Raw genomic sequence first — 21,098 nt, forward strand, 5'->3', positions numbered from 1 at the left:
GCGATGATGCCCTAGCATGACTTTGTGGATCAATAGATTTCCTATAGGCTAATTTTTGTAAAACATTCCTGTCTGTGACCTTAATTCAAGGTGCTATAGGAACTAGCACTGTTTGGCTGTTAAATATCAGTTATTGTATTGCACTCCCTTTCTGCACCTGTCAGTCACCATCATCATCAGAATAAATTGGATGTTTCTCAGATACCGTTATCGATTTATCTCTATCTCAGCTCGCCACGCCAGGGCACCCGAACGGCCCCAGATATCGACCTGCAGGCCTATTAAAACCTCCTTGGGAACATCATCCTATAAGACCTTTTTTTCAAGTCATGAAATCAATGTTTTCAGCCAGATAGAAGAGAACACATGTCACCAGCTGCAGAGTACAAATCAGCTGGAATAACTTGAAATATTTACATATGTATGACTAAAAATGTTTAGGCTGCTGTTTAAAGGATTTGGCTTTTCACTGAAGACTTTTAGAATGTAATGTTTTAGAAGAGATTTTAATCATATGGACAGGAGCGACACAAGGTCGTAGGATATATTCAGCATCGGCGCCTCCATTTATTTCCTCTGTTTGGCCTTTCTTGGTGTAGGTGCTGAATTCGGGGCCTTTATCTTTGCTAACGGCAGCAGAAACTGACTTCTTTAATGCCACATCTAACCAAAGGGCTGCAGAAATGTCAGGCAGCCGATGGCCAGAAAACACACACACACACACACACACACACACACACACACACACAAAAACACACTTACACACTCCTACAGTCATGCCTCGGAAAATTCTGTGTAAACTCTGCCAACTTTGAAAAAACACTGCCAGTGTGACCTTTACATTCATATACAGGCATACATACGGTTTCTTATAGCTTATTTTTTAATGGATCTCCAAAGTTTGCTTTTCTCATTATTTATCAGAAAAAACTGACAAATTAACTAAAGAGGAGAAACGCTGCTCATATTACTTTTGCTTCTTTTCATCTTACTGGCAGGCGTTAGCATCCATATTTACTGTTTCCTGCATGAATCGTGCAAATTTTGCATTAACTGTGTTGCAGCATTTCACACGAATGCAGCCAGCTACCCATAATGTGTTAGTACGGGTGAGTACTTTATGGCATTTTTGCATGCATAAAAAATAATAAGCAAGGACAAATTGTATAATTGATTGATGGACTTCTTTAAAATAGTGGTTTAGGTATCTTTTCTCAAATTAAAAAATTTGCATTAATACGAACCAACACGTACAGAAAGAATGAGCTTTGCATAAAAACAACGTGACATAAATTCGGTCTATGCAAGAAGTACATTTAAAAAATGCAAACTTACATATAAGTTTGAAAACATAATTAAAATTTAACAGCAAAATAAAATAATTGAATCTCTTTAAGAATGCGTTTTTACATCAGTAGGTGTTAGAAAATTGAATTAAGTGTTATATATTGTAATTAGAATTGTTAGTAAATCTAATATAATATTTTTAAAGGGACTTTGAATTTCCTCCGATTAAAGATCAAATGTCCAACCATAGTTTCAAATAAATGATAGAAGGCCCAGCAGTCCAGCCAGTGTAACTTCATTTAGTCTTTTATTTATGAAAGTGTGGACAATGACATCTTACTCTGAGAAGACAACAGAGGTTAATGAATATTATTAATCACTAATAAACATGATGGGACGCCTTGTCTCGTATCAAAATGCCTTTGTACACAATGAGAAGCAGGAGAAAGCGTAAAATAAAGTCGTCTGAGTCACTTGCAGTCCATGATTTTGGCCTGACGGGCTCATTAAATCACACTGTACAGAGTAATAATCGTAGGAAAAGCTTATTTCAGTCTTGCAATGAAATTAATCCTCTTTTTCAAAGTCATCAGCATGCTTCAGTGACGTTATATTTAGAAATAAAGTGGTCACAATTCTTGGATTAAATTGCTTCCGCTTCTCATATCACTTGTTCTCATCCCAATGTGATCTTCTGGCTCGGTATTAGTTTTTAAAAAAATTTTTGTTTCTTATTTTTTTGTGCACAACATCCAGATAGTCAGCAATTATTATCGGGAACAAAGCAAAAGAGGTCTTACAGTGCCCTCGGCGAGAAAACCACAGAAAAACGTCCCCGTGTGTGTCCTCGCTTCTCTCTAAAATGGCAACGTGTCGAGGAATAACTTATCTATGATGGCTGGCGGTGGCACCAGATCCTCCAGCTTCAGGTAGAAAATCCTCTGCAGGCCCTGGATGCACAGAGTGCGCAGTTCCGGCAGCTTTTCCAAAAGTCTGGACAAATGATTGGACCAACAGCTTGAGCCTCCATCCACGCTCGTCCCGCCGTCCTTCAAGCACCTGACCACGCTGCTCTGTAGCTCCTCAACTTTCTTTGGCTCCTTCAGCCCATGCCGCTCTGCAGAGAATTAAGCAAAAAATTAACTAACTTTACAAAGTTAACCACTACAATAATTTCATTTAGTAAAATTACTACTTGTAAATCAGATTTCTAGTAGCTACATTCATCTCAAGGCTTTTGTTCTGAAATAACAAAGAATGTGAACTTTTTAAAATTCAGTTTCATCAACCAAATTTCAATCATTCAATTCAATTTATCTTATAAATCACATATTTAAGATTGTTTTGCTTGGGTCTAATTTTCAATCCTTTTCCAGTGATTATTTTTAGCTAAGATTTTGCCAAATAGGTTTGACTAATTATATTAATAATTTATTCAATTAATTTTAAAGCCCACTTATTGGGCCCCAACTTGTAGCTAACAAACTCATTTGTCTCAAACTTTTAGCTGTTTCAACTATTTTTCTTTTACTATTTCAAATTAGCTTTAGCTAGTTTTTCAACCCAATTACTTTTAGCTAACCTTTTTTTTTAAATAACATTCTAAAAATTATTTATCCCATATTAACTTTTTTAAAAATTTAATTATATGAACCACATTTCAACCATTATCAAATAAATTGTAGACTAAAGAGTTTTTTGTTTAGGTAGAAGTGTCAATGCTTTTCCAATCATTGCTATTTGTAATGTTAATTAGCTGATAAGTTTAGCTAATTATATCAACCATTTATCCAATAAATTTAGTTAAAAAATTTTTGAGCCTCTAGTTGTCGCTAACAAACCTATTTAAACAATTTACTTTTATCAATTTGGTTTTCTTTATTTCAACCACTTAAAAAAAAAAAACTAATTACACTATTAAATTACCTTAAACTAATTATTCCCCAAAAGTTTTTAATGTTTTTACCATTTTTGTTATCTTAAAAGATTCTATGTAATATTACTTCTTTGCTTTTAGCTAACTTTAGCTGTTGTCTTTACTTTTTCGCAGCCATGTTTAGCTAATAGAAATGTATCCATTACTTTAAAATCATTTTTAAGATATTTTTAACTAGAAAGTTAGTTATTATAATTTGCTATTTCAACCATAATTACATGACTAAATTTTATCAACAAGTTGTCACACAAACTATTGTTTTGTTGTTGTTTGTTGTTTTTTTCACTATTACCAGCCATTACCCTTTACTTTGGGCTAATTACTTGGAACTTTTAGATAACTATTTAAACTATTTACACTAATTTTTGCACTTATTGTTCTACATGATATCACAAATTATGTAAAATTGCACACCTTTTGCCAAGTTTCGCATATTATGTTTACGCATTTTTACTTGATCAGAAGAAAATGCTTTTGATTAGGATTACATTCAGGGTAAGTACCCTAAAGCCTCAACTTGGCAAGATAAAATGCAAAATTGTGATTTTAGATAACAGGAATTGTTTCAGCTATTTTTTTCTATTATTTTTAACTGTTTTAGTTGATTATAATTTAAAACATTTCTGCTAATGTCTTATCCAGTTATCTGTCATTTCACATGTTCAGATGTTACCACTGACTCATCAAGAGGATATATTTTTTCTTATTAAAATCTAATCTTTCTTTATTATTTAGAAATTACTTCGGTCAATCAGTGTTGCAGGTACCTTTGACTGGAAAATAGTCATGAGATAAGACAGAGAAACTAAATCAATAACAATCAGTCCAGCTTACGTGCCATCCCTTAAACATGTGGTTCACATTCAGGAAAGTTTATCCGCAGTAAATTAAAGCTTCACATCCCGGCATGATTTAATAATGTGACTGTAGATTATAGAGCATTGTTCTTTTATCTTTATTTTGATTTTTCTTTTTTTAAACTGGACCTGTGTTAATGACAAAAAAGATTGTAAATGGTAACATTCCCATGTTGAATATTATGAAAATGGATAATCCAGGGTCACTATCGGTTATGTCTTTAAGCTTTGTAAATAGCATGAAGCGGAAAATGTTCTTGGACGTCTCACCGGTGACCAGGGCGAGGGTGCATATACAGGAGAAGGTGGAGACGTCCAGGTTCATCCTCTGCAGATTGGCAGAAAATTCAACAATGCTGTCAATCCATTCCCCAAAGCCCCGCAGACACTGGAGCCGGTGCCACACTGACCCGTCACAGAAGATCAGTTTCCCTTCTTCTGGGTTGGATCTGAAATGTTACAACAGCCTGTGCTTAACGTGTGAAGCTGGAGGGCAGAGGTGAATAAATAAATAAATAAATAGGCAAATAAATTCTATATAAAATGTGTAAAAGCTTATTTACCTGTACGACAACCGTAAAACAAAAAGTTCCAGGAAGGCCGAGTAGAAGAGAAGGTCTTGGTCGTGTTTAGGTAGAGACGTGAAACCCGGGATCTTCTGCGCCCAACCCCGAATAACCTCCATCGATCTGGTCAGGAGGTCATAAAACTGGCGGACATGCTGAGCATCGTCTCCTGGGGGACTTCCTGGATTCTCTTTAAACTTCATTTAAAGGTCACCGGTCGGATCAGATTGGAATGAAGGACGATACCAATGATTATAACTCTACTATGTCTTAGTCTTTTATCAACAGTGTCAGTTCTACTTACTTTGGAGTAGTCCAGGCGAGAAGGTGGAGGATTGGACTCCACATGCGCCCTGATGAGGGCGCTCAGGAGGGTGCTGCCAGGTGAGGAGGCATCTGGAAGAGCTCTGGGTTTGGACGGCAAGCGACCCCTTCGACCTTTCAGGCTGTCTGTCCTCACCACTGCAGAGCAAAAGATGAAGAGGGCGACACTTTTCAGCTCTGACCTCCTAAACGGCACCAAGAATAATGGTTTAAGAAGCTTTTCGGGTCTATCTGTTTACCTTCTTTGACCATTCCCACTGCGAGGCACTTCTGGAAGCGACAATATTGGCATCGGTTCCTTCTGCGTTTGTCCACAGGGCAACTTTTGGCAGCCAAGCACACATACTTGGCATTTTTTTGCACTGTGCGCTGCACAGAGAGAAGAAAAATCTGCATATTACTCTATATACATTTTGAAAAATGCAATCCTGGACTTTAATAGGTTCATGGCTCTCGGGCTGAGGTGTGGTCGAATTTACATCAGTTCAGTCTACTTCCTGATCCAGCAAACACACCTGATGGTTAAAGGACTCTTTGGTTAATAAAAATCTAACTTGTTGGTGTATTTCTTAAAAACTTAAAACAACTTTCAGTGCTCTTTGGAAATTTTCTTGTAAAAGTTTCAAATTATAGCACAATTTCGGGCTCTAGAAAGGTGTGCTGATGGATTAGTCTCTAATATGGAACCATATGGATCTTTTAAAAGATCTAATATGAGAAAAGGGAACAAAAAAAAAACGGTCCCTATGAAAGAAACAACTAGAAGAGACATAATAATAGTAATAGCGGACTTTTTTTTAATAAACATACTGTCATGACAATACATCTCGGAGGGCTCATTGTTAAAAAAAAATACTTTTGAGCCATTTTAGAAAGATAAGAAAGCTAAAAGTAACCTAAGAAAGGGGTTAAATTGTCCCTTCAAAATTAACAGCAGCACTCCTGCTCCTGTGGGCCATCTGAGGCACTGAGCAGTCGGACAGGCAGGTCTGGGTAAATAGAGGGTCGTGGTCATTCATAATTTGGAGACTGGCCCCGGGGAATCTCCCAGTGAGAGACGAAGGGGAAGGTTTTGATTCATGGCACGTTGGTGGCCATTTTCATACAGGACATTTGCGACGTTTAACGAGCGTGTCAAGAGACCAAGAGAACAAAACGTGCCTCTGGAGTCTAATGTCCAATTTAGAAGGCCGGTCAGAGCTCCCCGGGGGAAGCTTTATATTATAGCCAATTACTTGGAATTAGAGTTGCATTATGGGATATAATTCCCGTGGGTGTGTAGTTATTTTTTCACCATATTTTCACAGAAATGTTGGAAGACTTTTGAGCTTAAAAAAAGAGCAAATATCCATAAAAAACAACTTTCAGATCTTCATCCTCTAAAACTGCAGATTTGTAATAAACCTTCACTGAAAACAAACCTTGAAGAACCCCTTGCAGCCCTCGCAGGTACGCACTCCGTAGTGCTGGCAGGCTGCGTTATCCCCGCACACCGCGCACACCCCCTCTGAGCTCAGCGGTCCTCGGCCGGGCGCAGAAGAAGTCTGGTATTCCATAAAGTGGTGGCCGTGCGCGAGCTGGAGAGGGTGAGCAAATCCAACACCGCTCTGTTTGCCCAGGCCGGTGGAGCCCAAAACGGTGGGTGTTTCCAGCTGCTGGTGCGCCAGAGCTCCGTCAAACTTCACCTGGCACGTGGACAAACTCTGGCCGTCGTGTTGCGCGTGTTTTAGGGACAGCAGGGAAAACCTGGACAGCGCGTTTTTCCTGTGCGCCGCCAAATAGTCCTGCCGAAAGCTGTACAGGGAGCCAGAGTCCTCCCAAATGTGTCCCGACGGAAGCTGGAAGTTGGGCGTGAGGGAGGAGTGCGGGGAGGGGGAGCGGTAGTAATAGACGGGGCTCGGGGAAGAAAGGAGCTCGTCTGACTGGTGCGCGGGGTGCTGATTCGGCTGATAGCGCGGGCACCCGTGCGCATCCTCCACCTTGACGCACGGCAGCTCCCCCTGGACCTGCATCTGAAACAGACACGGGGGCTTTACGTCGTACCCGGAGCCATAAGAGTCCGCCAGGGGGCCGAAGGTGGGGCCCGAGGCTGCAGCCGACACTTCACTGTTAGTAAGATCCATGCTGAACTTGACAAACTCTGGGGTGAGGAAATCGCAGCTGCGCTCTCCGCCGGAGCTCTGGGAGGCTGGGCTGGCTCCTTGAGGAGACGAGCCGCACTGGGTCTGGACGCACGGCATAATCACTGCAACAACACACGTAGATGATGAGACGTGTTTAAAAGTGCGAAAAAGTGATGCTCTAGTGAGGCAATGTAGCTGGAATTCACCGTCAATGCTTTTTTGTTGATATATTTAATAATAATAATTTTAAAAAAGGTGGAAACAAGCAAACTTACCTTACAACTGATTTCCCACAACCTCCTATTGTGCCCCAAACTTCTCCTGGCACGAAACAGAAACAACAGATAATTTGGAACCGTGCCCAGTCCCCCCATTTAGCTCAAAAGAGTAACATTTCCACTACCTTAGATGTGGATCCAGTGCGGGAGGACGCTGGTGAGTAATCCCATCCCTACTGTGTTGCTGCTCGTGGATCTTCTGATGCTCTCTGGCAGTATGGAGAGAGCGATGGAAATGACTGTTCACTTCAGCCACTCTTTGGCTTTGCAGACTGGCTGCCAGTGGCACCGACAATGTGCTTTTGTTTACGTGCTTACGCGCTCCAAACCCCATTACGCACGCACTGGCCACAGAGGGGTGGTGTGAGTGAGTGTATGTGTGAGTATGTGTGTGTGTGTGGTTAGAAAGCGGCTCAGTGAATTTGGAAATTATGTTTATAATTTAGTTTAATGTAGTTTTTATAGAAGATGTGCGGCTGCAGTGGGGGGATTGATTCAAATTGGACTTATTTAGTGATAAACGTGTGTAAAAGTATATAAAAGTACACTTTTTATGTAGTTTTTAAACACACAAGAATACCATTACACATGCTTTAATCTGCAGGGTGCTTGGTTTACTTATATGTGCACGCCTTCTGTCCTAAATAACAGAGAAAACGACAGCTGGCGGCAGCTCTGGCTCGTTATTATTATCCCCAAGGAGGATGAAGAAAAGAGCGGAGTTGCGCAATCCTGCCTTTACCTTACGTCAATTTACGTGGCCCGCCTCCGCTCGAACCCAATTGGACGCTCTGAGCCGAGCTCCGCCCTCCGATTGGCTCTCCCCGACGTCGCTCGACGTGCCCGCCGGGCTTCCTGGTTGTAGCTGTCAAGCGCTCACTCAGGCTACGGTTTGGATAGCTACCGATGCCCCCAGTCGCCGCCCTGCATCGCCCCGAGCGACTTTTATCCAGCCACGAAGCACCAAGTCCTGTAAGTGGGAATGTTTGTTGTGTCACCCGGTGATTTTCAGACATTTTAAAGCCGCTCTAAATGATTGGCTAACCCGTGTTTTTCTTTTTTTTCGGCCCCAATAAAGGAAAAAAAAAAGCAGAACATCTGCGAATTTTTCTTCGCTAGCCGCTGTAGCGCTGGGAGACTACCCTTCAGTTTTATCGTGTTCGTGGAGCTAAACACGGGCCATATTTACGTGTCTATTTAGGCTATTTAAGCCCGCATGAACGGCTAAATATTCCACACACCCTTTGAAATGTATGGCGCCTTTTCTTTTTCTTCTTCTTCTTTTTTTTTTTTTTTTTTTACAACGTAAAGTCGAAGGTCGATGGTAATTTCCCCCCTCAAAGACCACACCGACACTGATCGCTCACATTTTAATCCACGGCAGAGCAACAGTTAAAGATCAAACCGACTTCCTCTGTGGCCCGGCGTACCTGCATCGGTATACCACCACCTGCTGTTAAAAGCAAACACTCCTAAGTAGCACATTTTGAATTAAAAGAAAAAGCCACAAATTTCACGTGTTTCTTCATAAAAATCACCCCCCTCCTCCTCTTCCTGACTCATAATGAGCCTGCAGGCTGCTCTAAGTGAAAACTGGTGACTTTCCCCAGTTACACGAAGAAAAAGAAGTTTCTACCTGCCAGTGGTGGCATGAATATGGTGTGCCATGTTAATAACGTAGAGTTTAAGAGTCCTAGCTGCTTCACTCACAAAATCAGGGGTGTCAAACATGAGGCCCGGGGGCCAGAATCGGCCTGAACTTTAAAAAGCATGAATGAGGGCGTAAATTCTGGCCTTTTAACTATATTTCAAAGGTTTTAGCTTTATCTTAACTGATAAACACCTCCCACATGGCCATTCATGCTACACCAAAGTAAATAGCTACATAATAGATTGTTTAATGATGATAAAGGGGTTTTTTGTATCTACCAAATTCTTTTTTTCTTTTTTTTTTTACAATGGATTCAATTACATTGGATTTTGTTTATATAGGGCCAAATCACATCAACAGTTGCCTAAAGGCGTTTAATAAAGGGTATTAAAGATACATTGTGTACCCATGGCTGAATTTACACATTTATTTCTTACAGTTTAAGCCCTTACGTTTTTTTTTCTTACAAATTAAGAGTCGTGGTGACAGATTTCTTTCATTCATCGATCATGCACTTTTCCTTCCCTTGTACTACAATATCTCAAGGGTTAAATTAGTAGTTAAACTAGTTGTACTGGTCTAGCCCATTTCAGGTCAAAGTGGGCTGTATCTGACCCACGATGTAAAATGAGTTTGACATCACAGCACTAAAGGAAGCACTGATTGTGAAAGTCTGGGCTAGTGCTCATGTTTTAAAATACCAGATTTCCCCACACAGCTGGTGCAATACCATGTGTGTGGGTTTTTTTTTAGTTAATTTGTATAATTTATTCCTGTCTGTGAGAGACAAACTAGTATTTAGTCTTTGAACACTTAGCCAGCACAAACCTAGCATGACATTCGTACACTTTTGGAAAAGATTGTTTTCTTTTTGGAAAAAGAAAAAAAGTGAAACGATGAAGTGACCGATCTCATTGCGAAACTTCAGGCTGATTATTTTCATCGTCACTTTGTTGGCGTCCACATTATGGGGACCAATGATGTGGACCACAAATGGGACCTTAATTTTCAAAATTAGCGTCATTTTCTTTTAAAGTAATGATTTAAACTTGTGATTGGGACCATAAACATATTAGAATAGTGCTTACTGAGGCCATAGGTCAAGGAAGACCTATCAGGGCTGTCAGATTTGTTGTTGAAAGTAGGGAAGTCGGCCCCTGCTGGACTTTTGGAGGCAATAAATTGCACACTGAGCTAAATTTGTCAGACTCACCTAGTCTTAATGCAGCTATTCACACAGATTGTGTAATTTAGCCAAGTTAAAGTTAACATAGCGAAATTGTGCTTTGTTAATTGATAACTGGCTGTTGGGTAATTGCTAATAGTTAAAAAGCTCACCCCATTCGACAAGTCAGATGGCATTTACTGATCTTTGCGGCTGATACTTTAAGTTTGAATCGGAATCTGGTCACAAGAGAGTGAATCCACACATCATTTTTCCTCCATTGATCCAAAGCTGTGTCACAGTGGCAGCAGACCGAGCACGGTGTTCCTGATGTCCTTTTCCCCAGGAACGTTTTCCATTTCCACCTCAAGGAACCAGAGGTGCCCCCAACGAGATGAGATATGTACTCTCTCTGGGTCTGTCCCTTGCCTTCTTTCCATCCAGGCTTGCTTGGAAACTTTCAAAGGGAGGTGCTGTTTAGATGCCACACCGCATCAGCTGGCTCATGTTGACATGAAGGTTCAGAAGCTCTACTTCGACCAAAAACCTTTTTTTCCAAGACTGCTTAAAGTCCTCCTGTAGGGTCCATGCGTATTTGGTACATTGTGGTGTAATAACTAGAAGATAAAATGCAGACTGGGGATGGACATTTCAAGCAAAATGACTGTTTGTTTGATTTTGATGTCTTTTGAACATGTTTTAATTCACCCAAACAAAATCAGAAGAAGGCAAACTTCAGCCTGACTTATAGGTGTGAAAAAAGTTCATACTGTTATTAATTTGTAGTTGTTGTTTTAAAAGGAAAAGTTTAGAATTTGGTCAAAAGTTGGCAGTAAAAATAGTAAAAGACAGCGTTTGTGTGGCTAATGTCTGGCTGCCACAGTGGTATGCTACATGTAATAGGTCATTAATTACAGCAAACTGCTTGTTGACCTTTGGGCCATCTGCTTTATTAAAATGCATTAGAATCTGCTGCGGTGCACTGCGCTCCCTGGAAACCTGTTTTTCGGCGTACGTTACAGTAGGAATGCAAATACTTTACTGGGGCTCACCTGATGGGAATTGAGGCTCGTGGGCCGGCGTGCAGAGCTGGTGTCACGTCGTGCTCGTTACGACACAGACACATTATCAGAATATTAAAGAGTCAACAGCATCAGATTCATTGGGGATCAATTTTAGTTGCATTTTATTCAAGTATTATTTCCTCTGATGTAACCTGTAAAACCTGACCAGACGAGTTATTAATTGTAGTTGTTTACTGCATGTAACCTGGTTAGACTTCATACTTCCTTTGTCAGAGAGCTGAAGCAATTATGTTTTTTGGCATGTTATGCATTTGAGGCTAAAACTTTCCCCAAGTTCAGCTTCTTCTTTGCCGAGATTTGCTGTTTTTTTCTTTGTTAAATATCAGCACTTACTATTTGCTACCCTTTTATACACCAGATGACCGTGTAATGTGAGGCAGTAATCGATGGGTAGGTTAATGATGAAACTGTTCCTTGTATAGTCCCTGTTTAGACCGGTAGAATTACACTTTGTGGCCAAAGGTTTGTGGACATCTAAACGATTTACTGATATGTTCCAGTAGAAATGGAATTTGGATTCACATTAAGGGTTTTTCTTGGTTGAGAGTGAGCCTTTTTGTTCCACATATACATATAAATATATTATAAATATGAGTAACTAAAATCCATACTTGTTAGAAATAACAGTGATCACCTATTTAGCTCATCAGGCAACAGCTATGATGTAAGGCTAATGAAGAGGCCTGCCCCAAGGCCATTTAATGTAAATCTTCTCCTGATCTTTTTCTCCTGAAGTTTTTATGTCTTCTCTCATCTGAGCTAGCTAAAATGCTGATATTTTTGTAGAAATAAGCCGTTGCATTAAGATCCACATTGAATTGAACTTGTGCACCCTACATGTCACATCTCACCTGATAATCTTTAGCTTTGTTTGAAGTAAAACAGGATTTTAGCTGCTATTGCCATGGTTCAGCAGTGTGGAAGGCAAGAAGTTGATCCCAATGCAAGGCTCAGGAGACAGGACTTGATAAAATTACAGCTTTATTGCTAGCAGTCCATTAAAAACAGGGTCAAAAATATGCTGAACAGGGAACTTACTTGGAGGAAAAGTCAGGGAGCGCTGGACAGTGAAAACACACTACCATGTGGGGGAGGATGCGACAAAGAACAGAGAAAGACTGAAAATAAATCTGCAACAGGTAACTAGGGAGATGGGAAACACCAGGGAACACAACTGCAATAAATCAGGTAAAATAGAGAAGGTAAAACTCAATACAAGGTACACGAGACTATCAAAATAAAACAGGAAATAGCTAACACTGAGACACACTACGACATGCAAACTTGACGTGAATAAGCAAATGCAGAAACACGACAGAAACAGAATGAAGTTCCAAAAAGGGGAAAGCCAGACAACCACAGGGACACAACTGAGGAAACAGAAAGACATCACACAAAATGGTAACTAAATATTACAATACCAAGAAGATGAAGTGGAATATAAAGAGAGACTGTTGACAGAGGGTAAAATAAATGATGAGGGAAAATAGCAACCCAACTAAAATACAGCGATGATTTTCAAAAACAAAAGGAGCCACTAAACCAGCAGAGAAAACACAAAAGCCATGACAGCTGTCATCAAAGATAAAATCAACCTAAATGACTTCCTAGTATCAGGTCTGTGTTTGCATGTTTAACAGGACTCAGAAGAGCGCCTGAAACTTGAAGTTTTCACAGCTCTTGTGGTTTTCCTCCACAGTTTGAACGCCCTGCTGGGCAGCAGTTACTTATGAAAGCGTGCTGAATGTGTTAATCCTGCTCTGCTGGATACACATAATGATTTTCCAGGAGGTTTAGCTAACAGTATTTTCCTTATTGATATTTTCCAGTAATTTTATTCTGATACTTTAAATGACACATGGCGAATAAACTTGTCTCTTTCATCCTGACTTGCAGTTTTTGGACCCTCCCACCTTCCCTTTATTTGCATACTACCTCACAGACCCGCATGCCTGTTTCATATGATCACCTGGCATGTCAAAAGCCTGCTAACCCGGGCGTCTCTGCTCTCTCTCTGTCTCTGTCCTGCACTGTACCTTCGCTGCAGGCCCGATGGCATTCAGGAGGGCTCTGAAACGGACGGCCCTTGTAGGCGGCGGGGCGGTTGCCACGGCGTTTGGCCTGTCACAGCTGATCGAGTACAGAAAGACACAGGTAAGAAGAAAACTCGGTCCAACAAATGTTTGCTTTCAGTTTTGTTTTGTGCATGGCTAGGACATCCACACAGATGTTCTTTCACGTTACATGGAATAGTTAGTTTATACTTTATGAGAACTCCTTCTCCTTAACAAAAGAAAAAGAAGAGGGAGACGTCTGCTTTTTAGGAAGGGAGTGCCATTCAGGGCATGTCCTGTCTAGATGTTGGAATGTGTTTCAGGTCTATTGGGTGTGTTTTCAGTCTTTGTATTTGATGCTTCACCTGCTGCTGTGCAGGAGGTCATGATTGTACCTTGAGCTGCACAGAAACGGTGATTACAAATAGTATAATTGGCCACAGCAGCATCGGGTTTTACAGTGTTGTTAGGCTGTAAAATGGAAGTAATCACCCACACACTCTGCTTCCTCCACTGGTTCACTGCCTACCCACTCACCATGGAGGTGTGGCCATTTTAGTATTTGGCCTTTCAACATAAAGGTCAAGTGCCTGTCACTAGCATTTTTTTTTATTTTGTGCTATACTGGGAATATTGACCCCCCGCTCATTATTATGCTCTTTCCAAGAGTTAAATGAGAAAATTGATACCACTGTCATGTCACTTCTCTGAATATGAAGCGACTTTTAACAACCAACAAACTTAGCATAAAGACTGAAAGTTGGGCCAAAGCCACGGTTCTCAAAGTGTGGCCTGCAGGCCAGTGGCAGTCCCTGGTAATTGGCAAGAATCCTCTGCTGTACATTTAATTCATTCACAGTTTTTATCACAGTCATAAATCATACATGTAGTGTTGAAAAAGAAAGAAAGTTCACCGACACTGGTTCCACAGAAATCAAGAAGTTAAGCAATAGCCAAGTGCTGCTAAGCAACTACACTTTATTTTCTCATCTGCAAACGTGAGCACCTCTGTAGATACATAAATTCTGCTGTGTCTTAACTCAATGCCACAATATTCCTACTAACAGACCTCCCAGCAAATTAAGCCCAGGGTCAGATCATGCAATACTCGGAGAAAGTGCAAAAAACCCAAGAAATGTTCATGACAGAAAAATTAGAAAAAAGACTGAACAAGTGTGGCCTGTTTGGAGAGTTTAACAGGAAAAGCCTCTTATCTCTAAAAAAAAGAACTTGGCTGTGCAGCTTAGGCTTACAAAGTTACATCTCAACAAATCACAAGACTTCATATATGTGCCATATCAACAAAAAGACCTCATACTAGCTGTCAGCACAGTGGTGGAGGGGTCATGATTTGGGCTTGTTTTGTAGCCTCAGAGCATCTTGCAGTCATTAAGCTAAACGACCATGAACTCCTCTGTATACCAAAGTATTCTACAGTCAAATGTGAGACATCTGTCCAACAGCTAAATGTTGGCCAAATTATGTCATGTAATAGGATAATGATCCCAAGCATGGCAGCAACCCTACAAAAAAACATCCATTAGCCAAAAGGAAGGATGAAACTATCCACAGAGGCTAAAACATGTAATATGTTTGTTTCGACTAGCCATACTTGTTCAGTGAAGTATGTGAGGATTGACCCACTTTTGTAGCCAGCTTCAAGTGGCCATTAGAGAAACTGCCGTTCAGAACAACAGTAAGGAAGCATTTTTTTGGACAAGTAGGCTCCAGCGGTTACTGAGAAATACAAGCATCATCCTCTAAGCAGAGAGATTACAAACAGTGAAGTTTTTTAATCCTTTGTTGCCTTCATTTGCGCTCATTCATGAAAACTTTGAGAAGCCCTGGTCCCTGGATTGTACATTTAGTGGAACTGTAGGACTCTGTGTCCTAATAATGAGCCCATACTTCCTGCCTGTATCTCTACTAATGTTGTCCAATATAGCCAAAAACAGAAGTGTCAGGGTGTCAATTCCTTCATTTAACTCTGAGCAATACATGTTTCTACCTTTGTGTTAAAGTTTTCCTTCTTAGGAGGAGCTATAATGGAAAACTTTTTTCCAACTTTTTTTTTTTTTAAAAAAGCACATTGTTGTTGTTTTTATTTATTTTTTTCATCCATTTGACGCTTTGCGAATCTTGTGTTTATCCACAGGCGACATCAAAACTCTTCATACAGTAAATGATGATTTAGGATCTTTGAGAACAGCCGGAAAGATAAGAATAGATGATGTCTTTACATTCAAGCTCCAGTCTCAAGCTTGTCTTCTTCAAAAAAAACCTAAACAGCTGTTCCCACTGACTTTATGACGTGTTTTAGGCTTATTATAGGCATGCCACACAACTACATACCAGGCTTTATTTGACTGCACAACCTAATGTGAACTCTGCTTTGTGTCCCGGTGCGATAATGTCTTCTCTTGCCCGTCGTCGTCCCCTCAACCAAGCGTGGATTGGTAAGCAAGAAGTCGACCCTGATGAAATATAATTATTTTTCACAATAGTTTGTAATCATGCATGCCTCTAATCCCAGTAATTGCAATGCTGATGAGATGAATGTCCGTCTTGTCTCCTTTAGCAAGGGCACATGGCTTGGAGAAGTTTTCAAGACAGCGGCCGATTGGCTATTAGCGTGGGCCTGGCTGCGCCACTCTGACTTAACTTGATTACGTTGGGGAGGGTGGGGGGTGGGAGCACACACCGTCGCTTAATTCTGCGGTGGTGTTTGTCTATGTGCATCATCAGAAATAGACAATGATTATATCATGGTCTTGTTTGCGGCTGCAGGCTTAAATTACAAAAACGCCTGCTGGTATTTGCAAGTCAAATGCCGCGGTGGCTTCAAAGCAGCTTGATGCAATCATTTAGCTCGAACTGCTAAACGAAAAAAAAGAAAATTAATAAATATTTCATTAGAAGAGAAATCCTGCATCCTTGTGTCAGAGATGAGCTGTTTTCTTTTTTATTGTAGATGTGATTATTTCTTCTTTAAATTCATTATTTTGCTAATCAGACAGTGGGCAACAACGATGTTCAAAACCTGCAGTGTGAATTTATTTTATTTATTTTGTATTTTTGTAAAGCTGAGCAGCATGCTGCAGCAGGTGGTAACCCTCCACACTCTTTGCTTTGCTACTAATCGCACCAGGAATGTGTTCTGTTTTTTTTTTTTTTGTATTAGCAACACTTCACTTGTCGTGGGACATCATAAGCACGTTGTGATTCCACTTTCTGCCAAAAGTAGCTTCATAAGAACAATTTTCAGATTTGAGCCGGAGAGCTCGTTCTTTGATTTGTTAAAAATGCCATCTGTAGTCACTTTGGTAACTCGACCATTTTTACAGTCCCCTAATAACTTCTTTCAGTCTTTACCAACCTGAGCCCCTACAAGAAGATATCTGTAGGTGATGAGCAACATTTTGTTACCCGCACCACACTTTCCATTTGTAGTGTATGCAACAGTCCCTGTGAAGAGCAAAAAGAGAGGCCTCTTGAAGCCATCTATCTTCTGATAATGACGAGGCTGGGCGCAACTTCATATCCTGTGTGGCCCTTTTTTTATAGCTTGTCGCTATTTACCTACTTATTACTTATTTATTACCAGCTGTGCTTAGCAACAAAGTAAAATAATTAACTTCAGTGATTAAAAGGATGATGGGAGAAGTAATAAGAAACTTTTCTCGTAAGTGAAGCGTCAGGATGATGAAGTAAAAATTGTTAATGTGCCTCAGTTAACTGTGTCTAAGACTGCAGTCACCCACCTGCAGCTAGCCTGGGCTGCAGGACCTTCAGAGAGCAGCATCCCCCTTTGACAGGAAGTTGGAAACAAGTGAGGTGGAAAGTAAGATGACCCACATCTACGTGAAACGCCACGTTCTGCAGGTTTTTGATTGAGAACATCAACTTTTTAAAGTTGGGAAAAGTGACATAAGCACTCAACTGGGGAAATACGCAACCATGTTAAACTGCTTAGGCCAGAGCATGACTGTGTGTGCAATGAACTTGCGATCTCATTGCCTTTGTACTGGGTGCTTCAGAGACAGAGACCACAGTCGAATCGACTTTGGTGCATGAAGATGGCGATAAAACAGCAATAAGATGGAGTCGGTCAGCTATCAGTTTTGACTGAATGGGGTTAAAGTGGCAAATGCATGGAATCTGTTATCGATAGTACAGCAACAAAGTGTAGGGAATCAGTAAAACAACGTAAATCTGTTGCTTTCTGCATGCACAGAAATTCATAATAACTACTTTCATTCAGAGTTCAGTCCGAACCTCATAGACTTGAAACAGAGGTTCCTGCACAAATAGTGACGTAGTTACTGCAGGACTGCAGTTTAACTGCAAAAAGCCATAGGTGCTCGGCAACCTTACTTTTATATAGGAACGCAACCAGCTAGCAGTCAGTTAAGTCGAGTACGATATTGGAAAGAGATGCGACTCAGACTGATTGCACCGCGTCAGCAATCTGTCTGCATTTATAAATTAGACAGCAGTTATTTGTAAACCTTTGCCAATCTAAGAGCGATTGCAGTCCAAGTTGGACTGTCACTGTTTGGAGACGGGTTGCATTCCACCAGGCGACCTGTGCAGGTAGTTTGTAAACAAAAAATGTTGCACATTCAAGCCCTGCGGTGTTTACCCGACTGACTGAGTCATAATTGTTGTTACGTGGCAGAAGTTGCCACATATTTTAGTGACATTTAGCATGCAGTTTCATTGTTGAAGAGCGTAGCCGGCTATGTCAAAAAGCTTTCAGGTACAGATGCAGTGTTGCTACAATTTTGCTCAAGAAAAGGCGAGCAGTAGGTTTTTAGCCCTGTTTTATCAAATGCTTATTTACTAACTATAAAGTACTCAAATGAGCAGTATAATATTGGATATACTTGCATAAAATAGCCTTATTTGTGCTGTAATTACATGATTACTTTTCTATATGTGGTATAGTCACTTGGGTTGTGCAACATTAAAATAATAAGCAGCCAGTTTATTCACCAGAATCTGCAGGTTTTCAGATTCAGCATGTTGTAGAAACTCCTTTTAGCCAATTAAGAGCAATGATCATCCATCAAGTCATAACTGTTTTCCCATACATACATTATGTTCCATTCGCTACAATGCATATTATACTGTAAGCATGTCTTACAGTAATCTCATTACACAGTCAATCCAAATGCATAATGTATTGAAATGATTGCAAGTCATTATGCATTATGTCCCATGCCACTCTGAGGTGATTATGGTGCGAGCATAATGTCCTCGTAGTGTGCTTATAATGTTTCAAACGCACCTCAAGGAAAGTGTTGCTACGTTTTCTTTTAATTTAACGTCTAACATAGAAAAGCTAGTGATTCGCATGCATTACGAAGAACCTGTGACTCTTTAAAGCCTCGTGCTCTTTGTGTTCGTGCTGATCCATGTGCGTGTCTGTCACATCCAGGCTCGGTTGGCCCACGTGGCAGCAGAAGCAGAGCTGAAGGTTCCCTTCGTCGACGAGCTCCCCTCTCGGCAGGCCCAGCTCGCAGCGCTGACAAACACAGAGGAGTTCGACGTTCTGGTTGTCGGAGGAGGGGCCACAGGGGCAGGATGTGCCTTAGACGCTGTCACACGCAGTAAGCCCGCCATCAACAGGGTGTCTCTGCTTTCAGGTTTCACTGGGCTTTGAAAATGTCCTCAGTGAATCATGGTTGATGGTTTATGATGGTCCTGTACTCTATGCTTCAGGTTTAAGAGGTTATTCTAGATTCTGTAACTGTGCTAAATGGACTGGTTCTCATATCGCTTATGTCCTATTCACCGATTTACACACACATCCATATCCACATCCATCCAACATCTAAATCCACGAGTATTTACCTTACTTACTTTAGGGTTTTCCTATAGGTGGTAGTACTTGGTAACAGGTACTTTTAAGTTCATTTCAGTTCTTAGTTTATGCAGAGTACTGGGCTTGTAAAAGTTGGCTGCAATCAAATCCATGTTTATGTTTAGTCATTACTGTGTGGCAGACTTTTATGACGCGGCCCTTACTTGTTTAAAAGCCGTCACTCCTACAGGTTTATAGATTCACTGCGAGCTGATGAGGGCTCATTTATCACAGATCAGACTTTGAAGTTAATAGGTCAGAACAACATTTTTCACTTGTATTGATAATAACCGGATTCATTAGAGCGAAGAGCCGTCTGTTTATTTGCTTTTTCCCTTGAAGCTTTCAGGTGAGTCTAGGCTAATTGTCTGTAAGGTTTAAGTTTTATATAAGTTTAAGTTTTAGTGTAAGAAGGAAACAAGGCTCTTCTTAAAACCGTTATCATTAAGGCGCTGTGTCATTTTCCCCAGACCTTAAGACTGCTCTCGTAGAGAGAAGCGACTTCTCTTCTGGCACGAGCAGCCGAAGCACCAAGCTCATCCACGGTGGAGTCCGCTATCTGCAGAAGGCCATCATGAAGCTGGACTACGAGCAGGTTACTCTGTGCTGCACCTTCACCTTATTTAGATGCTCTTCTCTCACCATCATCATTTTAGTTTAGATAGACATACATAAATTATTTTATATTAAGTAGAAATACACACTTATATGTGTATAAATAAGAGCAACATAGTAAAAAATTTATTTTGTTTGTGGGTATCAGTATAAATATATATATATTTTTTATCTTTATTTTTTTTTTTAAACAGTACATGATGGTGAAAGAGGCCCTCCATGAGCGAGCCAACCTGCTGGAGATTGCACCTCACCTGTCTGCGCCGTTACCCATCATGCTTCCTGTTTACAAGTAAGATTTAGAACAAGCTTTTTTGGTTAAATATGGGGGTTTATGGGGGCGATTCATCTTCAGTGAGTCTGTGTCATCTTACCTGGGTAGCAGGTGCTCTGTGAGACCACAGTAGGGGTGTATAAATGCAAACCGAAGTTTTGAGTAAATGTAGCCACATTTTGATGATGATTGGGGTAAGGACAAAACCTGCCTTGTTTAACCAGCTGATAATTTGTTTAATACCTGTCTGAAGGAAAAATAGATTTTTGCATCTTTGTGGTGACTTAAAATTGACCAAAAAACAAGATTTTGTATCCAAATATTTAAGTAGACAGAACTTAAATCGCTGTGTTTGCCTCGCAGATGGTGGCAGTTGCCTTACTACTGGGCAGGGATCAAGATGTACGACTTGGTGGCGGGGATCCAGTGCCTGAAGAGCAGCTACGTCCTCAGCAAGACGAAGGCCTTGGAGCTCTTCCCCATGCTGAAGAAGGACAAGTTGGTGGGGGCCATCGTGTACTACGACGGTGAGCTCACGGCTCCGTTATTGTTGGGGTTTTGTTTTACGCCAGCAGAGCTGTTTGTTTCATCCGCGCTGCCATGTGTTTTCAGTTATCCAAACAGCATGCTTTCTTTGCTTATTTGTTACTCATCTCTTTTATTTTGTGTAAACATGAAAAGACAGCTGAGTCAGTCTTGCCCTTTCCCCGCCGTCTTCCTCTCCTGCAGCAAAGATTTACAATAGCGATGGCTTGATGGAAATTTGCGTGAACATGAGGTTTTATAGAGCAGCTCTGTAACCGCTATTTAAACGCCTGACAGCAGCAAACGTGATGACAGAGGTCTTGAAATCTTTTTCAGAAGCACCCATTGACTTCTGGGGTGTTGAAACATCAACGTGAACATTCACGAGATGACTAAACAGATAGGAGGGAATGAAAAAATATGTTATTTGGACTGACCTTTTCTGCTTATGAAAAACAGGATATCTAACCCTCGTAGGCGTCTAAATAGCTC

The 21,098-nt window shown here is 40.7% G+C and overlaps 2 protein-coding genes across 5 annotated transcripts in view; one reads left to right on the forward strand and one right to left on the reverse strand.

The window, feature by feature from the left end:
• Nucleotides 1-1,577: 1,577 nt before the first annotated feature.
• On the reverse strand, nucleotides 1,578-8,243 carry LOC100694602 (nuclear receptor subfamily 4 group A member 2). 3 transcript variants are annotated; one of them, XM_025903038.1, is made up of 9 exons: nucleotides 8,114-8,243; nucleotides 7,497-7,580; nucleotides 7,369-7,414; nucleotides 6,392-7,215; nucleotides 5,210-5,339; nucleotides 4,951-5,108; nucleotides 4,644-4,843; nucleotides 4,351-4,529; nucleotides 1,578-2,404 (listed from the first exon to the last, which is right to left on the reverse strand). In XM_025903038.1, the coding sequence occupies exons 4-9, from the start codon at nucleotides 7,208-7,210 to the stop codon at nucleotides 2,145-2,147; spliced, it is 1,746 nt and encodes a 581-aa protein (XP_025758823.1). In that variant the 5' UTR covers nucleotides 7,211-7,215; nucleotides 7,369-7,414; nucleotides 7,497-7,580; nucleotides 8,114-8,243; the 3' UTR covers nucleotides 1,578-2,144. The 3 variants fall into 3 exon arrangements, with proteins under 3 accessions (XP_025758823.1, XP_005452334.1, XP_003446577.1); XM_005452277.4 differs by lacking the exon at nucleotides 8,114-8,243 and having other exon boundaries at nucleotides 7,497-8,045; XM_003446529.5 differs by lacking the exons at nucleotides 7,369-7,414; nucleotides 8,114-8,243 and having other exon boundaries at nucleotides 7,497-8,045.
• The window catches only part of gpd2 (glycerol-3-phosphate dehydrogenase 2 (mitochondrial)), a 35,846-nt gene continuing 22,950 nt past the window's right edge, over nucleotides 8,203-21,098 (forward strand). The window contains exons 1-7 of one of the 2 annotated variants that reach the window (XM_005452278.4): nucleotides 8,203-8,343; nucleotides 13,320-13,426; nucleotides 15,774-15,782; nucleotides 18,767-18,938; nucleotides 19,663-19,787; nucleotides 20,002-20,099; nucleotides 20,445-20,608. In XM_005452278.4, coding sequence (XP_005452335.2) covers nucleotides 13,325-13,426; nucleotides 15,774-15,782; nucleotides 18,767-18,938; nucleotides 19,663-19,787; nucleotides 20,002-20,099; nucleotides 20,445-20,608 — 670 coding nt within the window. In that variant the 5' untranslated portion in view covers nucleotides 8,203-8,343; nucleotides 13,320-13,324. The remainder of the gene's footprint in view (nucleotides 8,344-13,319; nucleotides 13,427-15,773; nucleotides 15,783-18,766; nucleotides 18,939-19,662; nucleotides 19,788-20,001; nucleotides 20,100-20,444; nucleotides 20,609-21,098) is intronic. The other variant, XM_003446527.5, reaches the window with a different exon arrangement.

Source organism: Oreochromis niloticus, linkage group LG23, assembly GCF_001858045.2.
Source record: "Oreochromis niloticus isolate F11D_XX linkage group LG23, O_niloticus_UMD_NMBU, whole genome shotgun sequence".
In the NCBI taxonomy this organism is placed as follows: Eukaryota; Metazoa; Chordata; class Actinopteri; order Cichliformes; family Cichlidae; genus Oreochromis; species Oreochromis niloticus.